Raw genomic sequence first — 25,840 nt, forward strand, 5'->3', positions numbered from 1 at the left:
GCAGAATTCTCCCAGCAGCATTTACATTAATGGAACAGCCACAGCAATAACCATCTGTACAGGAAGGGATCTAAAAATCCCAGTTAAGAAAGATTATGCATCTATACATACATATGTAGACTTAGTAGCCCCTCTATAAGCATAATAAGAAAGCTGTAAGGCAAGGAGGAACTTTTGGTCCTCCAGATGTTGTTGGACTCCAGTTCCCATCATCCCTGACCATGCTGGCTGGGTTGATGGGAGTTGGGAGTCCAACAACATCTGGAGGGCCAAAGATCCCCTAGCCTAGTGTTAATGAGTGTGCGTGCGACTCCACTAACCTACAACATACATACACTACAACTGTTATGGTTGGCTCAGCAGTTGAACACCTTCTTTACATGCAGAAGGTCCCTAGCTCCATCCCTGGAACCTCCAGTTTAAAAAGGAGGAACGGCAGCAGGTGCTCAGAAAGACCTCTACCTGAGGCCCTGGACAGCTGCTACCAGGCAGAGTAGAAAATGCATGTATTTTAAGAAGTACGTTGGCCTTGTGTTTTATGTTACGGCATTTTAGTGTACATTGCCATATTTACTAGGAGCTTATAAGCACTCTTATAAATAAAGTAAATCAATATACTGGGTTAGATGGACAAGTAGTTTGACTTAGTGAAAGGTACCTTCCTGTGTTGCTATGAGGAGGCTGTATGCGCAGATGAAGCCTTCAGGAGGTGGTCAGGAGGAAAGACTGTGAACTTTCTGTCTATATGCTTGATCACCCAACACCACAGGTATGGTGGGAGCGCATAAGTGTTTCATACTTCCATGCCTTGCCTAGAGATGAGCCAGTTCAGTTGAATATGTGAACCAGGCTTAGGAACAAACACTATCTGATCAGCACTGGTGATGAGATAAGGCTTCATTATCCTCTTGGCCAGCTTAAGGCAGTCCGAGTTTAGTGGACAAGTTGAAGGAGCTCTGTGCTCCCAAATGGTTCTAAGTCAGTATTCGTCAACCTGACACCCTCCAGATGTTTTGGACTTCAACTCCCATCAGCTCCTGCACAGCTGGAGAGCATCAGGTTGGCCAAAGCTGTTCTACATGCATACCAGGCTTTGTCCAATTACCTCTTCCAACTGTGAACTAACAGTGCTACATTGGACGCCACTGCCAAAGGGGACCTTTGACTTTTGGGGGAGTTGCTGTATGAAGCAGGAGTCTAAACAACAGAAGGATCAAGGAAAGGAAGCCTTTGCAACTACTGCTCATTCAGAAGTTAAGAACTATTGATCATTCGGTTTCTAGCAATGCCCATGATTCAATGGTGGTTGTTCTCCGTAGCCCCTCCAGGGGCTGCAAAGGAGTTCAGGCGCGGAAAGGAAGGGAATGAGGCATAAACCCTCCTGATGTTACCCAGTGGGGTCTAGGAAGTTCACTGCAACCTGCAGTGTCACACAATCCCATGTCTGCCAATTTGGAAGGCCGAACGGGAGCGATCTTGGAGTGTGGCCCCACCATGGATGAGCCTCCGTTATGGCATGATTTGTGGAAGGTTCCTCCTCAATCTGGATAACTGGCATTAATCAAGAGGTGCTCCTGAAGCATCATATGCAAATAGGCTGCAATCAATCAGCTGCCGAAAGAACTCGGACTGGTTTTTAAATAAATAAAATTTAAGCACCATTGGTCATTCACTCTAATTGTGGCAAACGTTTTGGGAAGTACATGGGCTTTCTAGGAAGGCAACACCAATCAGAGCCAGGATTCTAAATAACTTACCAGTAGTATATTCTGATCAGTGCTGAAGGCCACAGAAGGAAGGATGCCACAAATGCCAAAATTGGGATAGCCAGAGTGCCTCCCGCTATTACAAACATGTTCAGCACATCAAGGTCCATTTTGTTCTCTTGGTGGCTCTACCTCAACTGCAAAAATAGATTTAAAAAATGGTCAGTTATAAGCACTGGAAATCATAAACAAGAGGCAGAAGTATATCCCAGGATGCAACAGATACTTTTCCAGACCACAAACAATGCTTTGAAACCCTGACCTACCCTTGCAAATCCCCCCGGACTGTTTCCAGACCATTTCTCACCATTTGTGCTCTAAGACCAAATGCAACTGCATCAAAGAAAGGCAAGGGGGGGCATTTTCAGGAAGAGAGTCCATGGCTGTAGAGAAAAAAAGGATGGGAGGTATTCTTCCTTTCATACCCTCTCCCTGTGGCCTCTGATGGTACTGGAGGCAAGAGGGAAATACTTCTCTGGCTCAGATTTTGGTCCGAGCCAGAGAAGAACTCCAGAGTCTGGTACTTCAGGTGAGCACAGTGAGTCCGACTCAAATCTCCACATCTAAAAAACGCAAATCTTGATGACATCACTAATTTCATTCCACCAGGCTGCAGCTGAGGGAAAGGTGAGGCAGCAAAGCCCAACCAGCACACTTGGAATCGACTGCCATTTAGCAACTCCTGACCTCAAACTGTTTCCTGAAGTGAATATTCCCCCAGGTTGTTAAACACCTACACCATGTACAAAAGAAGGCTCGGATTTGAAGGGTTTGTAAGCAAGGATTGCAGGCTTACCAGTCAATGGGTGATGTAGGAGGAGCACCACCACCTGTAGCCCTCTAAGCCCCACAGCACCTTAATTATTCTCTCTCTTTTCCTAAGAAAGGAAAAACATTAAAGTTTTTCCCAGAGTCCTGCAGGTGGCAATGCTTCTCCTCCATTGCTGCCAGCCCACAGCAGTGAAAGCAGAGGTATCTCCAAGGCTCCACTACTCTGGATGGGTGGTGACAGCAGCAAGAGGACAGCAATGAAAAAGAAGGACCAACACCTGCACTAGTCTAGGCTCCCTGGTTTGAGTTCTGCCCTCAGCACTCATTCAGGAAAGCCTAAGCAAAGGGACTTCCCTTCCCAATGCTTCTGGGCCTCTCCTAGAGCCAGACTGGATCCAAGAGGGACTGGAGAGAAGGAAGATGATGTGGAAGCAGAGGCTGAAGCTATCTCACCCAGAGAGTCTATTTACCATGTAAAGTAAGTAAGACCCCTTACCCCAAAATATATATATATATATATATATATATATATATATATATATATATATATATATATATGAGGCCAATGTCAGCCATATTTAGCTCTAGCATTTGCCTGACCATGCCAATGCTGACACCACACATGGAATTGGCACATGGATTTTCTTCTGCTTCTGCTTCTTCCCCTTTCCTTTTGTATCCCATCCGCTACACAGTAAGCCATTTCTGTATTATAATATATAAACTGCCCATGACAATCTGACAGAAAGCCATTCTATAAAAATAGTAAATACACGAAATATTTGTGAAGCAGCAGAGCTTTGAAACAGTAGACTCACATTGCCCTGTTCCAAAGGTGTTAATTTAAGTTTCTATGACATCAGTCAACAAAACTTCTCTCAAGCTTTACCACGGCATAACCATTTTTAACATCTCTCTGCAAACGGCTCGTGTTCCATCATGTTTGAACGCAGCCACCATTGTCCCAGTCCCAAAGAAAACAGCAACTAACTGCCTAAAGGACTACAGACCTATTGCATTAACATCTGTAGTGATGAAATGCTTCAAGAGATTGGTCCTTCAACACCTTAGGACATGTTTTCCTTCGGATTTTGATAAACTTCAGTTCGCTTATAGGAGAAATAGGTCAACAGATGATGCCATAGCTACAGCCTTTCACCTTGCAACAAGTCATCTGGAGAGACCGGGGAATTATGTTAGAATGTTGTTTATTGATTATAGCTCGGCTTTTAATACCATCCTTCCGGACATTCTTACCAAAAAGCTGATGGAACTAGACTTTTCTTCTACCATCTGTGACTGGATTAAAGACTTTCTGAAGGATCGGACACAAACAGTGAGGATTGGGCCTGTTACATCTACCCCCCTGAAGCTCAGCACTGGCACCCCACAGGGATGTGTGCTGAGTCCCTACCTATACTTGTTGTATACATATGACTGTATTTCATCTGATCCATCCACTGCAATTATTAAGTTTGCAGATAATATTACCATAATGGGTCTAATTACAGGTGGAGATGAATCAGCATACAGGGGGGGAGGTTCAAAAAGTATCTACGTGGTCCCTAGAGAATAACTTGCAACTAAACATTAGCAAGACAACGGAGATGGTGTTGGACTTTTGAAGGAAGAGAGGGGAACTAGCCCCGTTGTATATCAGGCCGGGGTTGTGTGGAGAGAGTCTCTTCCTTTAAATTCCTGGGAGTCTACCTTAGTAAAGATCTCACTTTTAAAAACAATATAACTCAGGTGGTTAGGAAGGCCCAACAGAGACTCCATTTTCTCAGGGTCTTGCGAAAGAACAATGTTAAACAACAATTGATGACCTCCTTCTACTGGTCCACAGTAGGAAGTGTCCTCTCATATTGTATCACAGTGTGGTACGTTGGCTTGACAGCCACGGACAGAAATTCTTTACAGAGGGTGGTGAACACAGCTCATGATATCATGGGCTGTCCCCTGAGCCTGCTAGATGACATCGCAAGGGATCGTTGCCTTAGGAGAGCGAGAAAAATTCTCAGGGACGATTTACACCCCGGCCAGCACCTCTTTAATCTTCTACCCTCGGGCAGGAGATATAGAAGTATAATCAGTCATACCAACAGGCTAAAAAACAATTTCTATGTGTGGGCTGTTAGGCTGCTGAAGGGAAAATAATATAGTGCAACTGACTTTCGGGGTTGGTGTGTTGTGTGACAAGCACACAGAGTGCAATGAGATTTAGTGTTTGTGGGGGGGGAGGCTTTGTTAATTTCATTGTACACAGGTTGTACATTGACAATAAAGGTATTCTATTCTATTCTATTCTATTCTATTCACACACATTTTTGCCCCAGTTCACAAAGAATTTCTCTTCTGGTTTCCTAGAGCAGCCTTTCCCACCCAGATGCGCTCCAGATTTTGCTGAACAGATTTTGTATGACCATTGGCCATGTTCTCTGGCACTGATGGAGTCCAACCCCACCTGGAAGGGCACTGGGTTCTCTACCCACAATTTAAATACTACATCACAAGCGGAAATTCAACAAGTGTCGCTTTCTCCACCACAGAGATCGCATAAAGCTGCATTCCTAGAATATCTTCCCCAGAGCATAAATAAGGCCCCAAACCTACAAGCACATTTTATATAAAAACGCAATTCACATTGTGAATATTCTCAATCACAATTTCAAAGAAGCATCTGGAAATTAAATACACAATGCTGCTTACTCAAGTATTATTAATCAGAACTGATTAAGGAAACACAGAAATGTCAGACATTTTCTTCAAACAATCTCCCTCTGGACACATTGAAGTTTCTTATTCTGAAATAAAATTCCCTCTAGATTTATGTTAAGGATACTAGGGCAGCTTTTATGAGCTGGAAACACAAAGAAGGCTCAGAAAACAATTGGTGCGACCCTTACCACACAAGCCAACAGCTAACCATGCCAGCTCATCTTTTTATCAAAACCATATCTCTGTCTGATGCAAGCAGCATCCAGAGGGTGTGACAAGTTGAGACATCCTGATCACTATGAATGGCCAACTAGAGAGCTGCAAAAGACAGGAACAAAACAATGCAAACTCTTTCTAGATTGCAGGAATTCCTCTTCAGGAAGTGAGCACTCCAGCTCTGGGGACGCAACAGAGAAGCAGTTTGAAACTAGTTTGCAGTTTGATTGAGGAGTGGAAACTAGGAGACTGAGAATTAAGGATTGCCTGAAAGTGAAGCATCTTGAAGTGCAGAATCTTCTCTCTTTCTCTCTGGAAATCTGGTACAGGACGAGTAGATCTGCTTCCCTGCATATACTTTATAGGCAACTGCTTGCTTCTACTTTGCCACTGTGTGGATATTTCTAAATGGAGCAAAAGCTACCAGCATCTCACTGCTCAGAAATGGGGAATACATAGTAACAGACCAGAGATAGCTAAATGAGGTAAAATACATTTCACACCTGAAAGTAGCCTCAACTCAGAATACATTCTGAAGGCACCATGTACGCACACAGGAGATGCATCTAAGTTGTAATGGGCAGAATTCAGCTATTGCCTCCCTGATGATTCCTGTGAATGTTTCCTCTTCTCACTTCTTCTACCAAAATTTTCTTCAATCTACGAGCACCAAGGTACATCATTCTACAACTCTGACCAATAAGTGCAGAGTATTTTTCATTGCAGTCAGCAGATTCTTGTTCAGTGCACCTCCCCCCCCCCCCTTCTCTCTCTCTCAGGATGCATTACATAATCTACACAGCAAATTTCTTCAAGGGATGTTCAGCAAACTGAAGATAAATGGCAGCATCCAGAAATGCTGGGGCAGCAGGCCAGATTAAAATGCTTACAGTTGCGATAACTGCAGGTAACTGCCTGTCTTGCTCAGAGAGAGTAAAGCAGGGATGTTACAGGAGATGAACAGGATCATGGAAGAAACTTCAGACCCAAAGAAAGTATATTGAGGAGAAGCAGCCATAAAGTTACAGGAAGATCTAGATCTGTACTGGGCAAATCTTTTCCACATGTTCATGCACATTTCCAGTTTTACAAATCAGGAGTGGAACACATGTGGGCCACCAGATGCTGCAGAAGTCCAGTTCCCAGCAGCCCAGCCAGCATGGCCAATGGTCTATGGATGATGATAGGAGACATTCAACATCTGGAGGGTCACAGGTTTCACATCCTTGTTCTAAACCAGCACTGGTTGCATATGAAGCACACTGGATATTAGCAAAGCTTTTAAGTTAGGTATGCAAGTAGATTTTACTAGCATATAACTAGCAAGCATTTTCTGTAACAGAGTAGATCAACAGGAAAAACTTCAAGACAAATCCCACAATCTACAGTTCAGAGAAATGTCAACTTTTGAAAAAGTATTGGAATGAAGACTTGGAAAGCATAGCAAATTGCAGGTATCAATAAACCAAGGTTTCCCCCCTATTTACTAATAATTATTTTTATTGACAACATGTTTCCCGCCCAACTGCTATATTCTAATTATGAAGGCCCCAAACCATTCTTCTTACACGGCAGGTTCAGTTGAACACCTTCCCTCCAAAAGTATGGCCTTTAAGACCTGGAGTACAGAAGCTCAAGTGATGTAACTAAGCTGCACATGGCAATCCCTGGTCCGTGAAAAGGATCTAGGGGTCTTGGTGGACCACAAGCTTAACATGAGTCAACAGTGCGACGTAGCAGCAAAAAAAGCTAATGCTATTCTAGGCTGCATCAACAGAAGTCCAAGGGAACTTCAAGGGAAGTAATAGTACCACACTATTCTGCCTTAGTCAGAGCACATCTGCAATATTGTGTCCAATTCTGGGCACCACAACTTAAGAAGGCTGTTGAGAAGCTGGAATGTGCGCAGAGGAGGGCAACCAAGATAATTAAGGGTCTGGAACCTAAGCCTTCCAAGGAGCACTTGAAGGAGCCGGGTATGTTAAGCCTGGAAAATAAGAGACTGAGAGGAGATATGATAGTTGTCTTCAAATATCTTAAGGGAAGAGGGGACATGCTTGTTTTCTCCTGATCTGGGGGTTAGGACTTGAACCAATGGCTTCAAGTTATAAGAAAGGAGATTATGACTAAACATTCGGAAAAACTTTCAGACAGTAAGAGCTGCTTGGCAGTGGAACAGATTCCCACGAGAGGTGCTGGACTCTCCTTCTTTGCAGTTTTTTAAGCAAAGGTTGGATGGCCATCTGTCATGGATGCTTTAGCCGAGATTCTTGCATTGCAAGGGGTTGGACAAGATGACCCTTGGGTCCCTTCCAGCTCTAAGATTCTATGACAGGGATCAGCAACCTTTTTCAGCTGTGGGCCGGTCCACCATCCCTCAGACCATGTGGTGGGCCGGACTATATTTTGAAAAAAATAATGAACGAATTCCTGTGCCCCACAAATAACCCAGAGATGCATTTTAAATAAAAGGACACATTCTACCCATGTAAAAACACACTGATTCCTGGACCGTCTGCAGGCCGGATTGAGAAGGCGATTGGGCTGCATCCAGCCCCCCAGGCCTTAGGTTGCCTATCCCTGTTCTATGATATCCTCATAGAAGCTCCTTTCTGCACCTTTTTCAAGCTCTGCAGTATTCTTCTCGAATTACAGTGATGAGAACTGGTCACATATTCCAAGCACTGTTGCACCACAGATTTGTATAAGGGCATCGTGACATTGGCAGATTTATTTTCAACTATTTTCCTAATGATCTCCAATACAAGAGCTCGCTTTTTTCACAGCAGCCACACATTGGGCCAATGTTTTCCTTGAGCCACCTACCACAACCCAGAGAACTCTTTCCTGGTCAGTTGCTGCCAGCTCAGATCCCATCAGCATATATGCAAAGTTCGGATTTATTTTTTTGCCCCATCACTTTACATTTGCTTACACTCACTGACATTTGCCATTTTAACATCCTTTCCTCTGGTTTGGAACAATCCTTTGGGAGCTCCTTAGAACTGTAAAGTTGGAAGGGACCACAAGGGTCATCTAGTCCAATGCCCTGAAATTCAGGAATCTTTTGCCCAACATGGAGCTCAAACCTACAATCCCAGGATTAAGAGCCTCATGCTCTACCGACTGAACCATGAGCCATAATCCTTGCTGTCCCTTTTTCTTTTTTTACCACCTTAAATAATTCGGTGACTTTGCCATTTCATGGCTTACCCCTAACCCCATCCTCCGGCATCCACTATCAAATCTAACTGGTGTCCTTCATGCAACCTTACAACACACCAGTTTACTTATCTTCCTATTTAGCAAAGATCTGACCGTCCTCCCTAAAACCTTTCTATGAAAGAGATTTGTCCCTGTGCACAGTCCTAGTCCAATTTAGACTCCCTTGGAGATGCGTTCAAAACATTTCCACCAGTTGGCAGGCCTTGATGTGGGACCTGTAGCTGGGCTTTTAACAACCATTTGATCTGCAGCGCGCAGCAAGTGCTCACACTTATCTTGCTGGTTCTCTGCAACTCAAGACGCTTTTAACGCTTTTAAAGGCGCATGAGGAGTCCACGGCAGGTTTCCCCCTCTCCCCAAGTAGCTGGCAATCCTACGCACAGGAGTAAGAGCCAAGGAATAATTGGAAATCCCAATCCTCTAGTAATTCCTTCATCTCCTGGGACCTTTCAAATAGCCACCTACACCCTGCTGAAATTTCTTCATCTACACAAGCATCAGAAGTGCCGGAGCCCTGTCCTCTTTTCTCACCTGGGTCCCCTACTGCTTAATCTGAAATTTAAGCATGCAACCTTTTAATCTTTTTTAGCAAGAAGCTTCTCACAAGGCATTTGGGGCAGACATTGGCTCTGGAATTCAACTGTTCTCTTCTTATAGCTCAGCGGCAGAGCACCTGCTTTGCATTCAGAAGGTTCCTGGTTCAACCTCAGGCATCTCCAGGTAAGGCTGGCAGAGATCTCCAACCTGAATTCCTGGAGGGCCACTGCCAGGTAGCCATCATTAATGCCACTGGGTGAGATGAGCCAAGGGTCTGACTCACAACAAAGTAGCTTCCTATGTTCTTATTATGAGGCTTATTTTGCCGTATTTGTTTTTAGCACTGTAATTTTTACATATTCTAACAACTGATCGTAGAATTGTAGAGTTGGAAGGGACCACAAGGGTCATCTAGTCCAACCCCCTGCAATGCAGGAATCTTTTGCCCAACGTGGGGCTCGAACCCACAGCCCTGAGATTAAGAGTCTCATGCTCTACCGACCGAGCTCTCCAGCACTATTGTTTACATTGTGTACAGCACTGGGATCCTTTACGAGGAAGGGTGGTATATAAATGGAATAATTATTAATGATCAAAACTTAAAATATGAATCCTTCAGATGTTAACTCAGCGTTTTCAACTTAGGTTTGTATTTCTAGCTACTAACATGTAGATTTGGGAATGAATTTTGTACAAGAAATTTGTTTTGTTTTGTTTTGCCTTTCTCAGAGAAACTTGAGGTATATAGAAGACTGTGCAACTTCAGATATGGTAGCTCACTGAGTGACCTTGGGCCAATCACAGTCTCTCATAAGTCTCTACCTCATAAGACTGTTGAGAAGATAAAGTGAGGAAAGGAGAACCATGGGCACCACTTTGAGCTCCTTGTGGCGGGGAGGTGATATAAAATATGTAATAATACTCCTGGAATTGGATGTTGTCTCCTCTGGCTTCCTGTTGGTGAAATGCTATTACAGTGGTACCTTGGGTTACGAACTTAATTCGTTCTAGAGGTCCGTTCTTAACCTGAAACCGTTCTTAACCTGAGGCGAACTTTCACTAATGCGGCCTCCCGCTGCTGCCGTGCCGCCGGCACACAATTTCCATTCTCATCCTGGGGTAAAGTTTGTAACCCGAGGTACTACTTCTAGGTTAGCAGAGTTTGTAACCTGAAGCGTTTGTAACCTGAAGCGTTTGTAACCCGAGGTACCACTGTATAAGGAAATCATGTGGATTAATCTCTGGCTCCTTGATTGTTAACAAGTTTCTGACTATAAAAAGCCACCTCATCCTTTGCCAGATAAGCCTGGATTCGTCTACTATGACTGCAAGAGGGTCTTTTCCAGTTCTGCAACATTTTTAGATAAATCAATCCACTTTTCTTTCTTTTCTATTCTTTTTTTTTTCAGAGTATATTTTTTCAGAGTATATTGTTTCAAAAATTAAGTGCATGCTTCTTGGCTCGACACCCATCTGATTAATCGTCTCTCTTCCCTTCTGCAAAAACGAAGCTGTACGTCACAGTCCTCTTCGCACAGTGCAGTGAGCAACGTATAACCAAACAAATCCTCCCTGACATATTAAGCTTTCTCGGCCACATCCAATATTTCCTCTAGTCTTCTCGGGACTAGCATGGTCCTCCATTAAAGTCTCAAAGCATCAAGCGGCAAAGCCTTCCTGCCCTCCAGTCATGGCTTCAGAATAGAACGTTCTTAAAGTATTAATAAAAAAAGGGGCATTGCGAGAAAGTACATTATTTTACTGCTTTCGTATTAGAACGCTGGGCTGAAATTGTGGCACTTTCACGGCTAAAAGGCTAGATCAGGGTAGCAAATGTGGCATCCTCCACTGTGCCCTAAGAATTCCAGACATATCTGCGTTAGGCCTGGCATATATCAAAGTTCACATCTGAGCCTAGGAAGATATAAAGGCCGGCTCTATCGTTAGGCACAGGTCACCTCAGGCAGTAGATTCTGGGATGCAGGGGGCAGCAGTGCCAGTCACTCCTTCTAAGCCATTCTCCTGTTAGAGGACAACAAAAAATAAATGTGTGCATCATGTAGTGTGTGCTGTCCCCACCCCACCCCAAACTAGACAGATGCCCTCAAGTACATGGAGGGTGCTGTCCCATCATAAATGTTCAAGTAAGAATCAATGGCTAGCCTGTTCAGCTTCTATAGGGAGACACTGCATTGTCCTTTGCCCCATGCAGCAATTGCCTTGCGTTGGCACTGGAAGGTTCCTTCCCCCCTTCAGCTATCATATGTGGCATGGATTCCTGGCTGGCATCACCCAGAGCCATTTGCTCTGCAGGCTTCTTTTGGCAAGGTAGCTGCTTTCTACTTGTGGTCTGCTGGTCACAATGGTGGGACATGAGCACAAGGTTACAGCAATAAAACGTAAAAGTTAAAGGACCCCTGGATGGTTAAGTCCAGTCAAAGGTGACTATGAGGTGCGGCACTAATCTCACTTTCAGGCCGAGGGAGCCAGCATTTGTCCACAGACAGGTTTCCAGGTCACGTGGCCAGCATGACTATATCGCTTCTGACGCAACAGAACACCGTGACAGAAACCAGAGCGAACAGAAACGTCGTTTACCTTCCCACCACAGCGCTACCTGTTTATCTACTTGCACTGGTGTGCTTTCGAACTGCTAGGTTGGCAGAAACTGGGACAGAGCAACAGGAACTCACCCTGTCATGGGGATTCGAACCACCGACCTACTGATTGGCAAGCCCAAGAGGCTCAGTGGTTTAGACCACATCGCCGCCCGTGTCCCAATTTACCTTTACCTATTACAGCAATACTTCCACACAGCAATAAAGGCAAATGGATAAGGCTTTGCAGACACAAGCCAGTCCATCGTGTGTCTACAGGCCCACCATATTTAGCAATGCATACGTTGTTGCTCATACTTGATGTAAATACCATCCCCCACACAGTGACTGCTTGCGCAGAATGGGAAGCAGCTTGAGTTTAAAAAAATGGGGAGGAGATGGAAGAACATACCCATTTTTACATCCACGCTATGAAATTAGTTTCTTCAGCTTTAAAGCAAGTACAGTGGTACCTCGGGTTAAGAACTTAATTCGTTCTGGAGGTCTGTACTTAACCTGAAACTGTTCTTAACCTGAAGCACCACTTTAGCTAATGGGGCCTCCTGCTGCTGCCGCACCGCTGGAGCACGATTTCTGTTCTCATCCTGAAGCAAAGTTCTTAACCCCAGGTAATATTTCTGGGTTAGCGGAGTCTGTAACCTGAAGCATATGTAACCTGAAGTGTATGTAACCTGAAGCGTATGTAACCCGAGGTACCACTGTATAAGGAAACAGGATGGGGGGGTGGAATTCATGCAACCTAAAGAACACTGGCACCAGATGAGAATTTTTGTCTCAATGCAAATAGGTACACCAGTGAGGGAGAGGATTCTTACATGTGATTTATATAAAATAGTTCTCAACCACCCTTCATCACAAAATTTCACGGCAATGTCATGATAATGGCTAGGGGGGATTAAACCTTTCAGGCCTGCCACAGCTATTTGGGTGGGGGGCGACCCACATTACTGGTTAAATGTAAAAACAAACTTTCATTTATCCCCATCAGATTTCTACATAGCAACCTGGAGGCTCTCCTACCTAAAACATAGCAAAATCAAATATCCAAGACTTTATATAGTCTCCATTTTCTCTATACCAGAAATGTACCACATACCAGGTGTTATTGCCCTTTGGTTCAGCTGTCCACAAAACACATGCCAAGTCCTTTGACAGAGCTAGGCACGCTTCAGATGCTTTTCGCATGCCAAATGGATGGCAAGGCAGGATAAGAAGCTGAAGAAAGCCTTTTTTAAAAAAGAAGACGAAGAAACGAACCTACTTTCTACAACCAGTGCAACTTTTACACTGACATTACAGACATGGGGAAAGAAGCGGGTCATCAGGGGTCCTTCATGAGATCAGATCACACACACCTATCTTCCAGTAATCCGGAATAACCGACGATTATCAGCACCTGATTCTGTCCTCCGAGCACTAAAGCAGATTACAGCTGCCACTCCGAGCATAAACAGACAGCAACGAACCGAGAAACAAAGGAGAGGCGAGCGTGCCTTCGACGGAGTAACGGAGAAGGTGCCCGATTTCCAGGGGAACTTACAGAGGGTTTGGGAGCCTTTCAGCCCGATACTAGAAGTCTTGCGAGTCCCACCGTGTCCAACGGGGGCTGGCTCCCGAGGAGGATCCCAGCCGACGTGCCAAGCGACCGTGTGAATGCGCCAGAAGCGACATCGCTTCCTGGGCTGACACAGCAAAAACGTCCGCTCGCAGAGGGGACGCAAACCGGCGGATCGCTCGACCCATACATGACGCGTGACCGGTCGGTCGGCGGAGGCTGTTTGGCCTAAAGAACGAGCGAGGAGGATAGGCGGGCCTGGGCATTAATTTTAGCCGGGAAAGCATCCTCTCCCCTCGCCCGCTCGGCTGCCTTCGCTGCACTGGCCAGCATCCAAGCCAGGGATGCCTGTGCAAGCGCGCCCTTGAGCCGCACCGGCCTGGCCCTCCGGAGTCCGACCCCCGCTGCCAACATCGTGACACAGCAGGGCCCTCTGCTCGTCGCACGGTCCCCGATGCGCCACCGGCCGGCGCCTGGGGGCGAACCACGCAGGAGGAGCACCGCACGCAAGCGATGCCGCAGCGCCTTCCTCCGGCTGCCCGCGCCTGCCTTGCATTCCACCGAGTCTGCTCACTCCATCGCAGCAGCAGCAGCAGCAGCGGAGGCTGTCCTCTCTCCCCGCTCCGCCGCCGGCCTGTTAACCTCCCAGCCCCTCTCCCCACCGGCTTGCCCTCCTCCCTCTCCCCTTCCCCGGCCCCCAGCCGCTCTGCGATGCAAACCCCCCACCACCCCCACCTTGCGCCGCACCAGCTCGCTCGCCTCGCCGCACCTGCTTCTTCGGCTGCGCGGCGGGGGGGGCGGGTTCCAACCCCGGGAATCGGCGCGCGCAGCGCCCCAGCACCACCACCACCACCTCGGCTCGGCCGGCCGGCGCCTTTGGCCACCACCCCCTTTCTTTTCTGTCGATTGAACCTTAAAGGCAAGGGCCGCGCGTGATTCCCCACCCTCCGACAGAAAAGGGGTTGGCTCAACGGAAGGCCCTTCCCCGCCTCCTCGCAACGACAAGGCAGGCCGAGGCCACCCAGGCGGCTTTGCGCTCGCCCGCGCCAGACGAGGGACGGAGATGGCGAATAAAGGCGGCGAAGGATCGGCCCGCCGCGTTCTGCACTTACTGGATTCTTGGGATGCGACCCAAAATTAGTGTAGAGTCGCGGAGAGATTCGCCTTTGGCTCAAATGAAGCGGCATTTTCGCGCTGGCACCTTTGGGGATGTCTCCACGCCGCCCCATCCCGAGCAATGCTTTCCCCCCTCATCCCTGTGCAAACGATAAAACGGAGCTAAAAAATTGTTCATTTCGCACCAAAAGGTGCTTTGTCCTTCTTCAAAAAACCCAGCCCCCAAAACGCAGTTGTTATATGGGGTTTATTAGAAGCATTTATGTGCTGCTGTTTTCCTGCGCTGAAAAGTGAATATAGGCTTGCGCAGTCCTATTTTTCTAGAAAAAGAGGTGCCAGGGCTCACCACGAACTTCTCCCTTGTTCTCTTAGAATGCCAATTCTAAGACCTGAGAAGTGCCAGAGTTGAGGTCCTGTGAGCTCTGGCTAAAAAAAAGAAAGCCCTGGGCTTGCGTATTATACAAACAGTAAAATATAATACAGACTTCTGTAAGGTGCCATTGGGGTTCACTTTGGCACTTTTAGACCCTGGGTGCCTTGCCACTTTAGATGGCAATGCACATTACTTCACATACATGGTCTCTTACAGACAACCGTAAGAACAGAAGAAGGGCTGTAGCCCATCTAGTCCAGCATCCTGTTTTCAAAGCAGCCAACCAGTTGCCTGTGGAAAACCCACAAGCAGGATTCAAGCTCACTCTCCCCTCCTGTGGTTTCCAGAAACTGGTACTGTATTCTGAAGAACTGTTACCTCCAACATAGAGTCTTAAGAACATAAGAGCATCCTTTCTCACGGTGGCCAACCACATTGGATCCCCACCAACTGGTATTCTGAGGTATACCACCTCCAATACTAGAGGTAGTACGTAGCCATAATGACTAGTAGCCACTGATAGCCTTATCCACCATGAATTCATATTAACACCTTCAAAAAGTCATCCAGGTTGGTGGTCATCACTACATCTCGTGGAGAACAAATGCCACAATTCTAATTGTGAGCTGGCTGAAATAGTACCTCCTTTTGCCTGCCCTGGATCTTCCAAATTCAGCTCATTGGGTAGCCCTGGGTTCTAATACTACGAGGAAGGGAGAAAAAAGAAAACCCATCTACTTTCTCCATATCATGCATAATTGTACACATCTAAATAATGTCTCCACTACTCCCCTTTACTCTAAACTCAATACTGCAAATATTGTAACCTTTCTTCACAAGAAAGTTGCCCCAGCTCCTTGGTTATTTTGATTGTCCTTTTATGTACCTTTTCCAGTTCTACAATATCCTTTTCTGAGTTACAGTGACAAGAATTGTATACAGAATTCCAAGTCCAGTTGCACTTTAGATATGCATAATAGCATTATTGGCAGTTCTGTTTCCACTCCCTTTCCTGCCAGAATTACTTACGTTAACAAAATCTGCCTTGTTCACTGTGACGACCTTGTTGAATATGTAGGTGTGAGCTGGTCTCTTAGCTTTGAAGCTATTAACCCATGATAGATGTTGAATTCTTTGGCATTTCATAGATAAGTAATCTTGCCATGCAGCAACCAGTTTTGCTGGTTTTACCTTGCACAAAACCTCCAACCAGGTTTTAAATTTGTTTAATGATGCAGAATTGCCTAGGGAGGAGATGGGTTTGTGATGTCACTGATGTTAGCCAATATACACCTTCCTTGCTCAGATTTTCAGGCTACTCCACTATAAAAACATCTACCATCAAGCCCAGCTTTTCAAGATCTCATTTAGAAAGCATGAAAACCACCACCATCAATTTGAAAATGTCTTATCAGTCTTCACTGTATTGGGGCTGTTTGAAGTACCTGAACTAACCTTTGGAATGATTTATTAAAGATAATGCTAACAGCCAATAAAGGAAATCCATGGGTCAAAGTTTAACTGGGTCTTTAGAGAACTTTCCATAGTCGTTGATAAAATAATGTTTAAAGAATATAAGGATGTATCAAAATGGGATCACTGCACACTAAGTAAAGGTAGTTGCACTCTGAAAAGCCTGACACTAATAAATAGCTTTTTCTAGTGCAGTGAACACTTGTTTTCACAACAAAGGGAACTCCCTGTTCAGGTGCAGGGATGTAATCAAGGAAAAATGGGAGCATGAGGGAAATATTTGGCTTATTTGCTAAAGCAACTTCTTCAAAATAGCCTTAACAGATTACAGATTAGCAGTGGGTGAATACTGTCTAATTTTCTTGGTGTCTTGCATGTTGGGGCATTGTTTTTATCCGTTTAGGAATCACTTCTCCTAAAGTAATAATAATAATAATAATAATTTATTATTTATACCCCACCCATCTGGCTGGGCTTCCCCAGCCACTCTGGGCAGCTTCCCAAAAATTACTTTAAAGTAATTTCACACTACAATAAAAGTAATTGAAAACATAGAAAAATAGTTTAAAAGAATTGTGCACGCGTGCACACACACAATTTCAAATCCAGTAGAGATACCAACTGGAGTTAAAAAACAACAACAACACCAATGTCTATTTGGAAGGCTTGTGGAAAGCGGAAAGTCCTCAACAGATGCCAAAAGGACAATAGAAAAGGCACCTGTCTGATATGCAAGGGGCAAGGCAACAAGATGGCCATGCCCCCTCCTTGGCCTGCAGGCCAGATACTTCCTTGTCTATGTTTCATGTTGGCGGCATCCCCAACATGGCCCCAGCTTGGTGGGGTGTGGCCCTGTTTCCAAGGGCACTGTGGATGTCATAGAATCATAGATTTGTGGCATTGGAAGGGACACTGTGGGTCATCTAGTCCAACTCCCTGCAATGCAGGAATCTTAACTAAACCATCCAGGATAGATGGCCATCCAACCTCCAAGGAAGGAGAGGCCTTTGCCTTCTGAGGGAGTCTGACTGTTCCACTGTCGAACAGCTCTGTCAGAAAATTCTTCCTGATGCTTAGTCAGAATCTCCTTTCTTGGAACTTGAGTTCATTGGTTCTCCCGGTTCCTCTCTGCCTTAATGGAGGCAGCCACTATGACAGCGGGAGATCGTTGGCAAAGGAAAAGCAAGGATATATCAGGAAGAACAAGGATATATTTTGAGTTCTTCACTTGTAGTTTTATAAATCATTTAAAGTGTCAACATGAATAGAAATTATTAATATTGCAGTTGTTGTATAGGGGATTATTATTATTACTGGAACGTAATGGAAATTAATAAGATTTTGGAATGCAGAAATAAAGAAAATCATCAAATCTAGCACGCGGGGGGCCACTTTATCTAAATTATATAATTCGGTATTTGAATGATTGGGATTAATAATCGTATTATAAATTGGTATTGTTATAATGAGGCTATTTTTGGATTGTAATTGAAAACTAATTAAAATTATTCTGAATTCATTGATTTCCTCTAGAACCGGGGAAAACAAGCTTGCTCCATCTGGGAAACCCAGACAGATGGGCGGGATAGAAATAAATTAGTAGTAGTAGTAGTAGTAGTAGTGACACCCCTTTAGATATTTGAAGACAACTATCACATGTCACTTCTTGTCTAGGCTAAACGTATGCAATTCCCTTAACTGTTCATTGGTTTCCAGACCCTTGATCATCTTGGTCACCCTCCTCTGAACATGTTCCAGCTTGTCAATATCCTTCTTAAATTGTGGTGCCCAAAACTGGAGACAGTTCTCCAGGTGTAGTCTAACCAAGGCAGAACAGAGTGGTATTATTACTTCCCTTAATCTGGACACTATACTTCTGTCCATGCAGCCTAGAATAGCATTAGCAAGTAGCTCCAACACACCAACTGCATCTTCAAATCCAGGATCAATGGTCAATGGTGTTGTTGTCCCACTATCCTGCATCCTAGGTCTCTTATCTATGTCAGCATTTCCCAGCACTGCTTCAAAAAGAAAATGGCGGAGGGGGGGGCAGAGGTGAAAGATGGTGGGAAGCAGGAAGGATGGGGAAATCCTTCTGCTCCCAGCAATTGGTTGGCCTATTGTACAGCTTATTTATCTACTATCTCTTTTGGAATGTGGTTTGTTTGTTTGTTTGTTTGTTTGTTTGTTTGTTTGTTTGTTTGTTTACTGCCCTGCTTTCAACCTATGTGGACATTTTCTTCATCTGCCAAGGGTCACCATTCACTCAGGAGACACCTGTGGTTGTCAGAAAGCTAGTCCATTCCTGTGTATGCGTCAAGCCTTTGTATCCATAGCTGAACGACTTCTGAAGTGAAACAAACCAACTAACCATGAGCAGAAGTAAGGTGGCCAGGTGAAAAGGGGGATAGGGCTCCTATGTATGGCTACTCCATACAAAAGCAGGCTACACCACCAGTTTCATAATCTCCCCAAGGCAGCACTGTTACCTGGCAAATGTTTACTTCTAGTTTTAAGTAGGTATGCAACTTTGTGTGAGAGACAATAAGCCATTTGATGAAAGTGATACAGAAATGTTGAAAGGCTTAAGGCTCCTCATTATTTGGTTATGAGGTATAATTAACTATGGCGTAAGCAACTGGCATCATCATTCTTATGATGAGAGATAATTGTCTGTTTGCCAAAAGGAATTTTGATCCGTTTTTCACAAGGAACCTATTATCCAGCTCTTCCTTATACAATGTTCTATATAATCGTAAAAGAGGAATAACTTGTTTGATAGAGACTGCCTTGTGTGCTGTCATTCCTGACTCTGTCTTAAGGAATATGTTTGTTCGCCTACAAGCTTTAAATTATACAGGAGTAAATTTAAAGTAAAGCTAGTGAAGTGAAGTTCAGGCATTCCCCCCCCCCAACTTACCTGTGTATTACTCACATGGCTCCAGGAAATAAACAAACAAATAGAATCATACTAGGAAATGCTGGGGAGTCCTCATGGCTCGTGAGGAGCCTCCCCGGAGCCCAAAAAGACTGTCAGTGAGGGTGGAGGAAGCCCCAAATAGACTGGAGGTACACCGGGGCTTTGTTTAGGCTGCTCAGCTTCCCCGTCTAACAGCTGACACACAGCGTAGAGCAGCAACAGCAGCAGTCACTTTCCCACACGTCCTTCAGCCTCCAACTGGCCCCAAAGTTTCAACTGTAGTTGAAGAGAGAGTTGTGTGGCGAGAGAGAGGGAGAGAGATCTGAAGAGCAGGGGAAACATTTTAGTGGATGCTGCCCACTTTATTTCACTTGCGCACCCAAAGTCCTGGAATGTAACCACATAAGGTGGTGGGGGCTGCCTGTATAGTAGCCGAGTACAGTAAATTAAGTAACATGGTCCAAAAATTCAACCATTCAGTTGCATACAAGCAAAACGGTACATGTTTATTCAGAATAAGTTAAGTCCCACTATATTTAATAGGACTTTCTCTCTAGTAAGTGTGTTTAGAAGTGCTCCCATACGAATACCTGATGTAAGAATGGGAACCACATTCAAGTCTGTTTCATGCAATTGCTTTTCAACTACAAAGACTACCTTTTCTTGCTATATTCAAATAAGGCAAGAGTTTGTGTGAATGACCCTCCAGAACTCACAGAGCAAATGGTCAGCTATTTCCATATATGGCACCATGTGCATATTCCAATTCAGGAAGCCAGGAAAGGTCTGGACCTTTCTGCTAACAAATAAGTTTGCTAACCTACTATATCACTTCCAGGGGTATGGTATCAGGAACGTGGACTCCCAGAGCGCAGGGGAAGAGTTAGACTCAGAAATTGAATTAAGTGGACGAGGGACCGACTCTGCAGATGAGAGCTGGCTGACAGAGTCGAGAAAGGGCAGTTTGACCCCCCCCCCTTCCCAGGGAAGACTCTGTTAGCTCTAAGAAGAGGAAGAGTTGGAAGGCGGCCAGAGCGTTGCTAGGCAATCAGCAGATAAGCAGCGGTCTGAGTCTGTGTTGAGTGGAAGTGGGGAGGGGGCAGACCAGCCTCTCAGTCCCTGTTCGAGGCGACTGGATAAGATCAGAGGGCAATGGAAGAGCAAGAGGGAAAAGGCGGGAGTTTGGCGTCCTTCCTGCTGCGGGATGGACGAAGATTCAGACTGGCCAACTATCGTAAATGCAAGCAGGCGAGAAGCTGTGCTCTGGATGTGTCTTTTTAAAAATAAACTTAAGTACATAAAACTGCCGGAGAGTCATTCCTTCTTATCAGGGCTTGCTTGCCTACCAGAGATCATTGGCTTGGGCTGGATTTGAAGGCCAAACTCCAGGGGCTCCCAAACCACTACCCAGACAGTGACAGATAATGAAGTTAAAGGCTAGCATTTGCCTTGTTTGCACCATCAGTCAGAGCAACCAGACCCTTGCCCTCTTGGCTAATAAAAACCAACAGAGAGGGAACAGCTGGCTGGGCCAGGGAGGTGATCAATGCCTCCTTACGAGAGGGGGTGCTTCCTGCCTGTTTGAAGAAGGCAGTGGTAAAACCACTCTTTAAGAATACTTCCCTGGATTCAGAAAACCTAACTACTGACCAGTTGCTAATCTCCCTTTCCTGGGCAAAGTTCTGGAGCAAGTGGTTGCAGACCAGATCCAAGTGCTTTTGGAAGAAACTGATTTTCTGGATCCATTTCAATCGGCCTGGTTTTGGCACAGAAACTGCTTTGGTCGCTTTGTATGGTGACCTCTGTCGAGAGAGAGACAAGGGAAACATCCCTGTTAATTCTTCTCGACCTTTCAGCGGCTTTCGATACCATCGACCATGGTATCCTTCTGGAGCGACTCTCCGAACTAGGGATGGGTGGCACCGCTTTGCAATGGTTCCAGTCCTACTTGGATGGTCGTTCCCAGAGGGTGTTACTTGGGGAATGCTCTTCAGCCCCATGGAACCTTCAATGTGGAGTTCTGCAGGGCTCAATCCTATCCCCCTTGTTGGTTAATTTATATATGAAACTGCTGGGTGGGGTTATCTGGAGATTCAGAGTATGTTGTCAGCAGTATGCTGATGACACTCAGCTCTATTTCTCCTTTACATCTGCAGGTGCGGCAGTAGAAGTGCTGGACCAGTGTCTTGCCTCAGTAATGGCCTGGATGAGAGCCAACAAACTGAAGCTCAATCCACATAAGACTGAGGCACTGTTAGTGGGGGGTTCTCTAGACCGGACGGGTGGGAGATTGCCTGTTGTTGATGGGGTTACACTTCCTCTGAAGGAGCAGGTTTGTAGCTTGGGGCTACTCCTGGATCTTTGGCTGTCGTTCGAGGCTCAGGTGGCCTCAGTGGCCTGGAGTGCCTTCCATCAGCTTCGGATGGTGGCCCAGCTATGCCCCTATCTGGACAGAGATAGCCTAACTACTGTTGCCTATGCTTTGGTAACCTCAAGGCTAGACTACTGCAATGCGTTATACATAGGGCTGTCTCTGAAGACGGTTCAGAAACTTAAGCTTGTGCCGAATTCAGCAACCAGGCTGCTCACCAGAGCACTACGATTTGATCATATTACACCAATACTGGTGTGACTGCACTAGCTACCAAATAGTTTCCGGGCTCAATTCAAAGTGCTGGTTTTGACCTATAAAGCCTTAAATGGCTCAGGACCACAATACCTCAAGGACCGCATCTTTCTATATGAACCTACCAGGACCCTTATCTCATCTTCTGAGGTCGTTTTTCATGTGCCTCCTCCTTGAGAGGTCTGGAGGGTGGCAACACAAGAATGGGCCTTCTCTGCAGTGGCTCCCCGTCTGTGGGATGCTCTCCCTAAGGAAGTTCGCCTGGCGCCTTCATTATACACCTTTAGGCGCCAGGTAAAAATGTTCCTTTTTAACCAGGCCTTTGGTTGATCTGATTGACATCTTATCCCCTTTTAAAATGTGGGTCTTTTTAGGGGGTGGAATGTTATTGGGTTGTTGTATATATATTGTTTTTTATGTTGATCTTTTCTGTGAACCGCCCGGAGACCTCCGGGTATAGGGCGATATATAAATTCAATAAAGAAGAAGGAGGAGAAGGAGGAGGATTGGGGCAGGTCACCATAGTATCTCTCCTTCCTTCCTTGACTTTTTAGCCCAGTGTGGCTGGCTAGACATGTACATGGTTTCAGATGTCCATGTATTATGTTTATTTTAAATGTATATTATCCTTTTCTACAACAAAATAGTGCTTCTTTCCAAAGAAATGTATTGAGCACTAGAGCAGTAGAAGTTACCATTTTATTCCCAAATATGTGATTGTGCTATAATAAGAAGAAGAAGAAGAAGAAGAAAAAGAATTTATTATTTATGCCCCACCCATCTGGCTGGGCTTCCCCAGCCACTCGGGGCAGCTTCCAAAAAAATATTAAAATACAGTAATATATCAAACATTAAAAGCTTCCCTAAACAAATTTGCTATAATTTGAGGGCATTTAAACTGCAAAAGTGCAGGCGCCTGCAGTGTTCCTTTCTGATCAGGGTTAGCAAACTGCTTTTTGTTCATTTGTTGCCCTAACGTATCAGGAATGTAAAACGATTGTAAAGCATGAAATGACTGCAGGGAGACCGGCAAGGAAGAGTTATGTGAAGTGAGTGTCTCACAACTGAAGTAATACACATTGCAATCTAAATAGAGTGTAGAGGATAAGACCATTAAGTCCATGCCCTAAAATTACTTCGTCACCCACACTGCTGCTTGTTTCCCCTCAAATCCAGCTATGTTAACTAGCCTTGGTATTTTGTCCTATCCCCTTATTTGCAGCTGTTTTGGTGCAATCAGAGGCTCCAGATGTCACAGTTAATGATGAGACAAGCAAGGATGCAGCTAGACAGCTCTGCCTGGATTCAAGTAGCCTCTAATAAGATATACGGTATCTGTTTCCACAGCCTTTCTTCAAAGCAATTCTATGCTAGCTTTCAGACCTCTTGCTAGCCACATTGCATATTCCCATTTGCACCTCACACTGCCATACTGATCACTGCTGCTTGGCTGCAGGGGGACAAACCAGCTCCCTGTGCCAGAGTGAAATAGTATGGCTGTGATCCAAAGCCACTTTACCCAAAAGTAAGCCCAAGTGAATTCAGTAGGACTTACCTCTGAGTAGACATTCTTAGGACTACTGTAACAAACTTTTTGCTGCCGAATCCAGCGTTCTCCTAGGATCCTTCACTTGTGTTGAGGCCCAAAAAATATTCAGTTCCCCTCTGACTGGACTATGGAATCCATGCCATTGATCTAAACTGTGTTGCACAATTGGATCCTGAAGTTTAGAAAACAAACACAAAACCTTGCTTTTCACTCACCTGAATGCAAAGTACCCTGCCTGTGCTGCCTGATAATCCTGGGGTTTTCTAAAAGACTCAGATGACTCGAGTAAGCAATTATAAACCCTGCCACCTGCTGGACACAATTCCTTAGCTCAAACGCCATGTTGCCAGCTGCAGTTACAACCCTGTGTGCGTGTTTGCACTGTAAAACGACACCTAGCACTTTGACAACCTGGGATGTTCTGGCATACCTGCCAACACTTCACATTAACCCAGGAAAGTAAATATGAGTTGAGCTAACTAATTTTAATTAGGTCACCATGTGATAATTAAGTAGTTACACGTATTGCTGAAATTGTAATAAGGAGCATAAAAGGGCACACGTGACTGTGGCCAGGTTTTCATGTGTGCGTTTGCAAACACCCTGTCATTATTGGATGATGCACCTTCAGATGGTAAGAACATGGTATTTATCATGTCCTAGAAAACTTGACTTCTTATTAGTCCCAGATTTCAGAAGAGGGTTGCTAACTGATTGTCTGCCATGTGGTCCAAATCAGCAAACAAGGCAGGGATGTGGTTGGACTCCATCATCTCAGACGGATGTTTTATGGTGGATGTATCCTGCAATAAAGTCATGGCACAATTAGAGTGCATTCGAGGTGGATTTCCCCACGCTGCCACATATTGCTGCCGGAGGAGCTACAGCATGAAAAAAGGACAAAAAAGAAATCAGAACACTGATATTTCAGCAGGATATGCACTGATTGGAAATGAAGCAGTGTGATCACTCCAAAACTTTTGCAAAGTGGAATTTCATGTGACCACACCAATAGCATCATGAGCACAATCACAATGGACGCACAACAGAAAGGACGCATGGAAGGGTTCTGGCTTTGGCCATGCTAGCTGGGTGTCATAGGCCAGGAGTCAGCTTCACCTGCTGAGCAGCAGCCTGAAGGAGCAGAAGGCAAAGTGACACCTGCTGATGATCAGCCTTCTTGCTCCGGATGAGAACCAGCTGGCTCCAGCTTTCTTAAGCTGGGTTTCCAGCCTCAGTCAGTTGCTGGAAACATGTGTCGTTCCCGTGCCCTTGGACCCTCGGCTTTCTTGACTCCAGGGTTGTCTGACTACGTGAACTGAGATACTCCGGACCTTAGGACTGGACTGAACCTGGACACTCTACCTCCAGGCAAGTACCCAACCCCCACCCCGAGACTCAGCTGGTTGGCTGGCTTCTCCCTCCACTGAGCTCCACCATGGCTGGCAGCACAGGACTACGACACTGGAGACTGATGGTTCAATGACATTGTGGTGGAACTACGTGTTCTCCATTATTGATCTAAGGGTGCAATAATGTTATTGCTTCCAGACTTTTGGCAGCAAACATTATTAGCTTGAATCCAACCTTGATTGCCCCTTGTAAATTAGGACTGTAAGTATAGATTCAGCCAACCCCAAGCTGTTCCATAGGTTCCTTAGACTCCCATTCCCTAGGCCAGCTCATCTTCAGAGTGGACTTTGATGATGGTGGTGGTTTTTTTCCCTCCTGCAAAGTTGGTACCAGGATAGTTCTATGCTTAGGATGCATTCATCTGCCCCGGCTGCAACAAAACATTTCTCTCCCATATTGTTAACTACAGCCACAGCAGCTGCTATAACTGTCCACCGGTCTGACATTACCTCATCCTTTTTCTCCCAAGACAGATGGATGCCAACAACAATATAATTTTTTGGGGGGTGTCCCTAACAATTTGTTTTATTTCTGTTAATAGTAATAATAAATGCATATGCCACTTAATACCAAAATAAGCTGTTAAGTAGTTTCCAAGCATAAAAACCAATTACAGTAACGTTAAACTATAAAAACCCATAATTAAAAGATGTAATCAAACAGTCCCATTAAAACACAAGTACTGTAAATTAAAACAGGTCAGGAGATCAATTGTGACTACAAAAGCCTACACACACACGCTAGGGACAAGGGAAGTTTGCTTGAATCCACTTATTGACAATGCAACCAGTCTCATAAAGTGCCAGGCACTGAGCAAAAGGAATAAGCCCAGTAAGCATAGCACCGGTTTATTGAGCCTAGAACAATGCTCTGTTACGCCTGCCAACTTCTGATGCATTGATATGTCATTATTATTATTATTTATGTTAGCAACTAAATAAAAAATAGTAGTAAAACGATCATT

The 25,840-nt window shown here is 45.0% G+C and overlaps 1 protein-coding gene across 7 annotated transcripts in view; it reads right to left on the bottom strand.

Moving 5' to 3' along the window:
• Positions 1-23,862, bottom strand: part of ABHD6 (abhydrolase domain containing 6, acylglycerol lipase) — a 40,154-nt gene extending 16,292 nt beyond the window's left edge. The window contains exons 1-2 of one of the 7 annotated variants that reach the window (XM_083603124.1): positions 23,679-23,862; positions 1,758-1,903 (exon numbers count right to left, since the gene is read on the bottom strand). In XM_083603124.1, the coding sequence (XP_083459250.1) occupies positions 1,758-1,876 (119 nt within the window). In that variant the 5' untranslated portion in view covers positions 1,877-1,903; positions 23,679-23,862. Of the gene's footprint in view, positions 1-1,757; positions 1,904-3,547; positions 3,747-13,391; positions 13,551-14,141; positions 14,359-23,469 lie in introns of those variants that run through there. The other 6 variants (XM_083603122.1, XM_083603121.1, XM_083603120.1 and 3 more) reach the window with 6 other exon arrangements.
• Positions 23,863-25,840: the final 1,978 nt, after the last annotated feature.

This window comes from Podarcis filfolensis (assembly GCF_964270895.1).
Source record: "Podarcis filfolensis genome assembly, chromosome: 2".
Lineage (NCBI taxonomy): Eukaryota > Metazoa > Chordata > Lepidosauria > Squamata > Lacertidae > Podarcis > Podarcis filfolensis.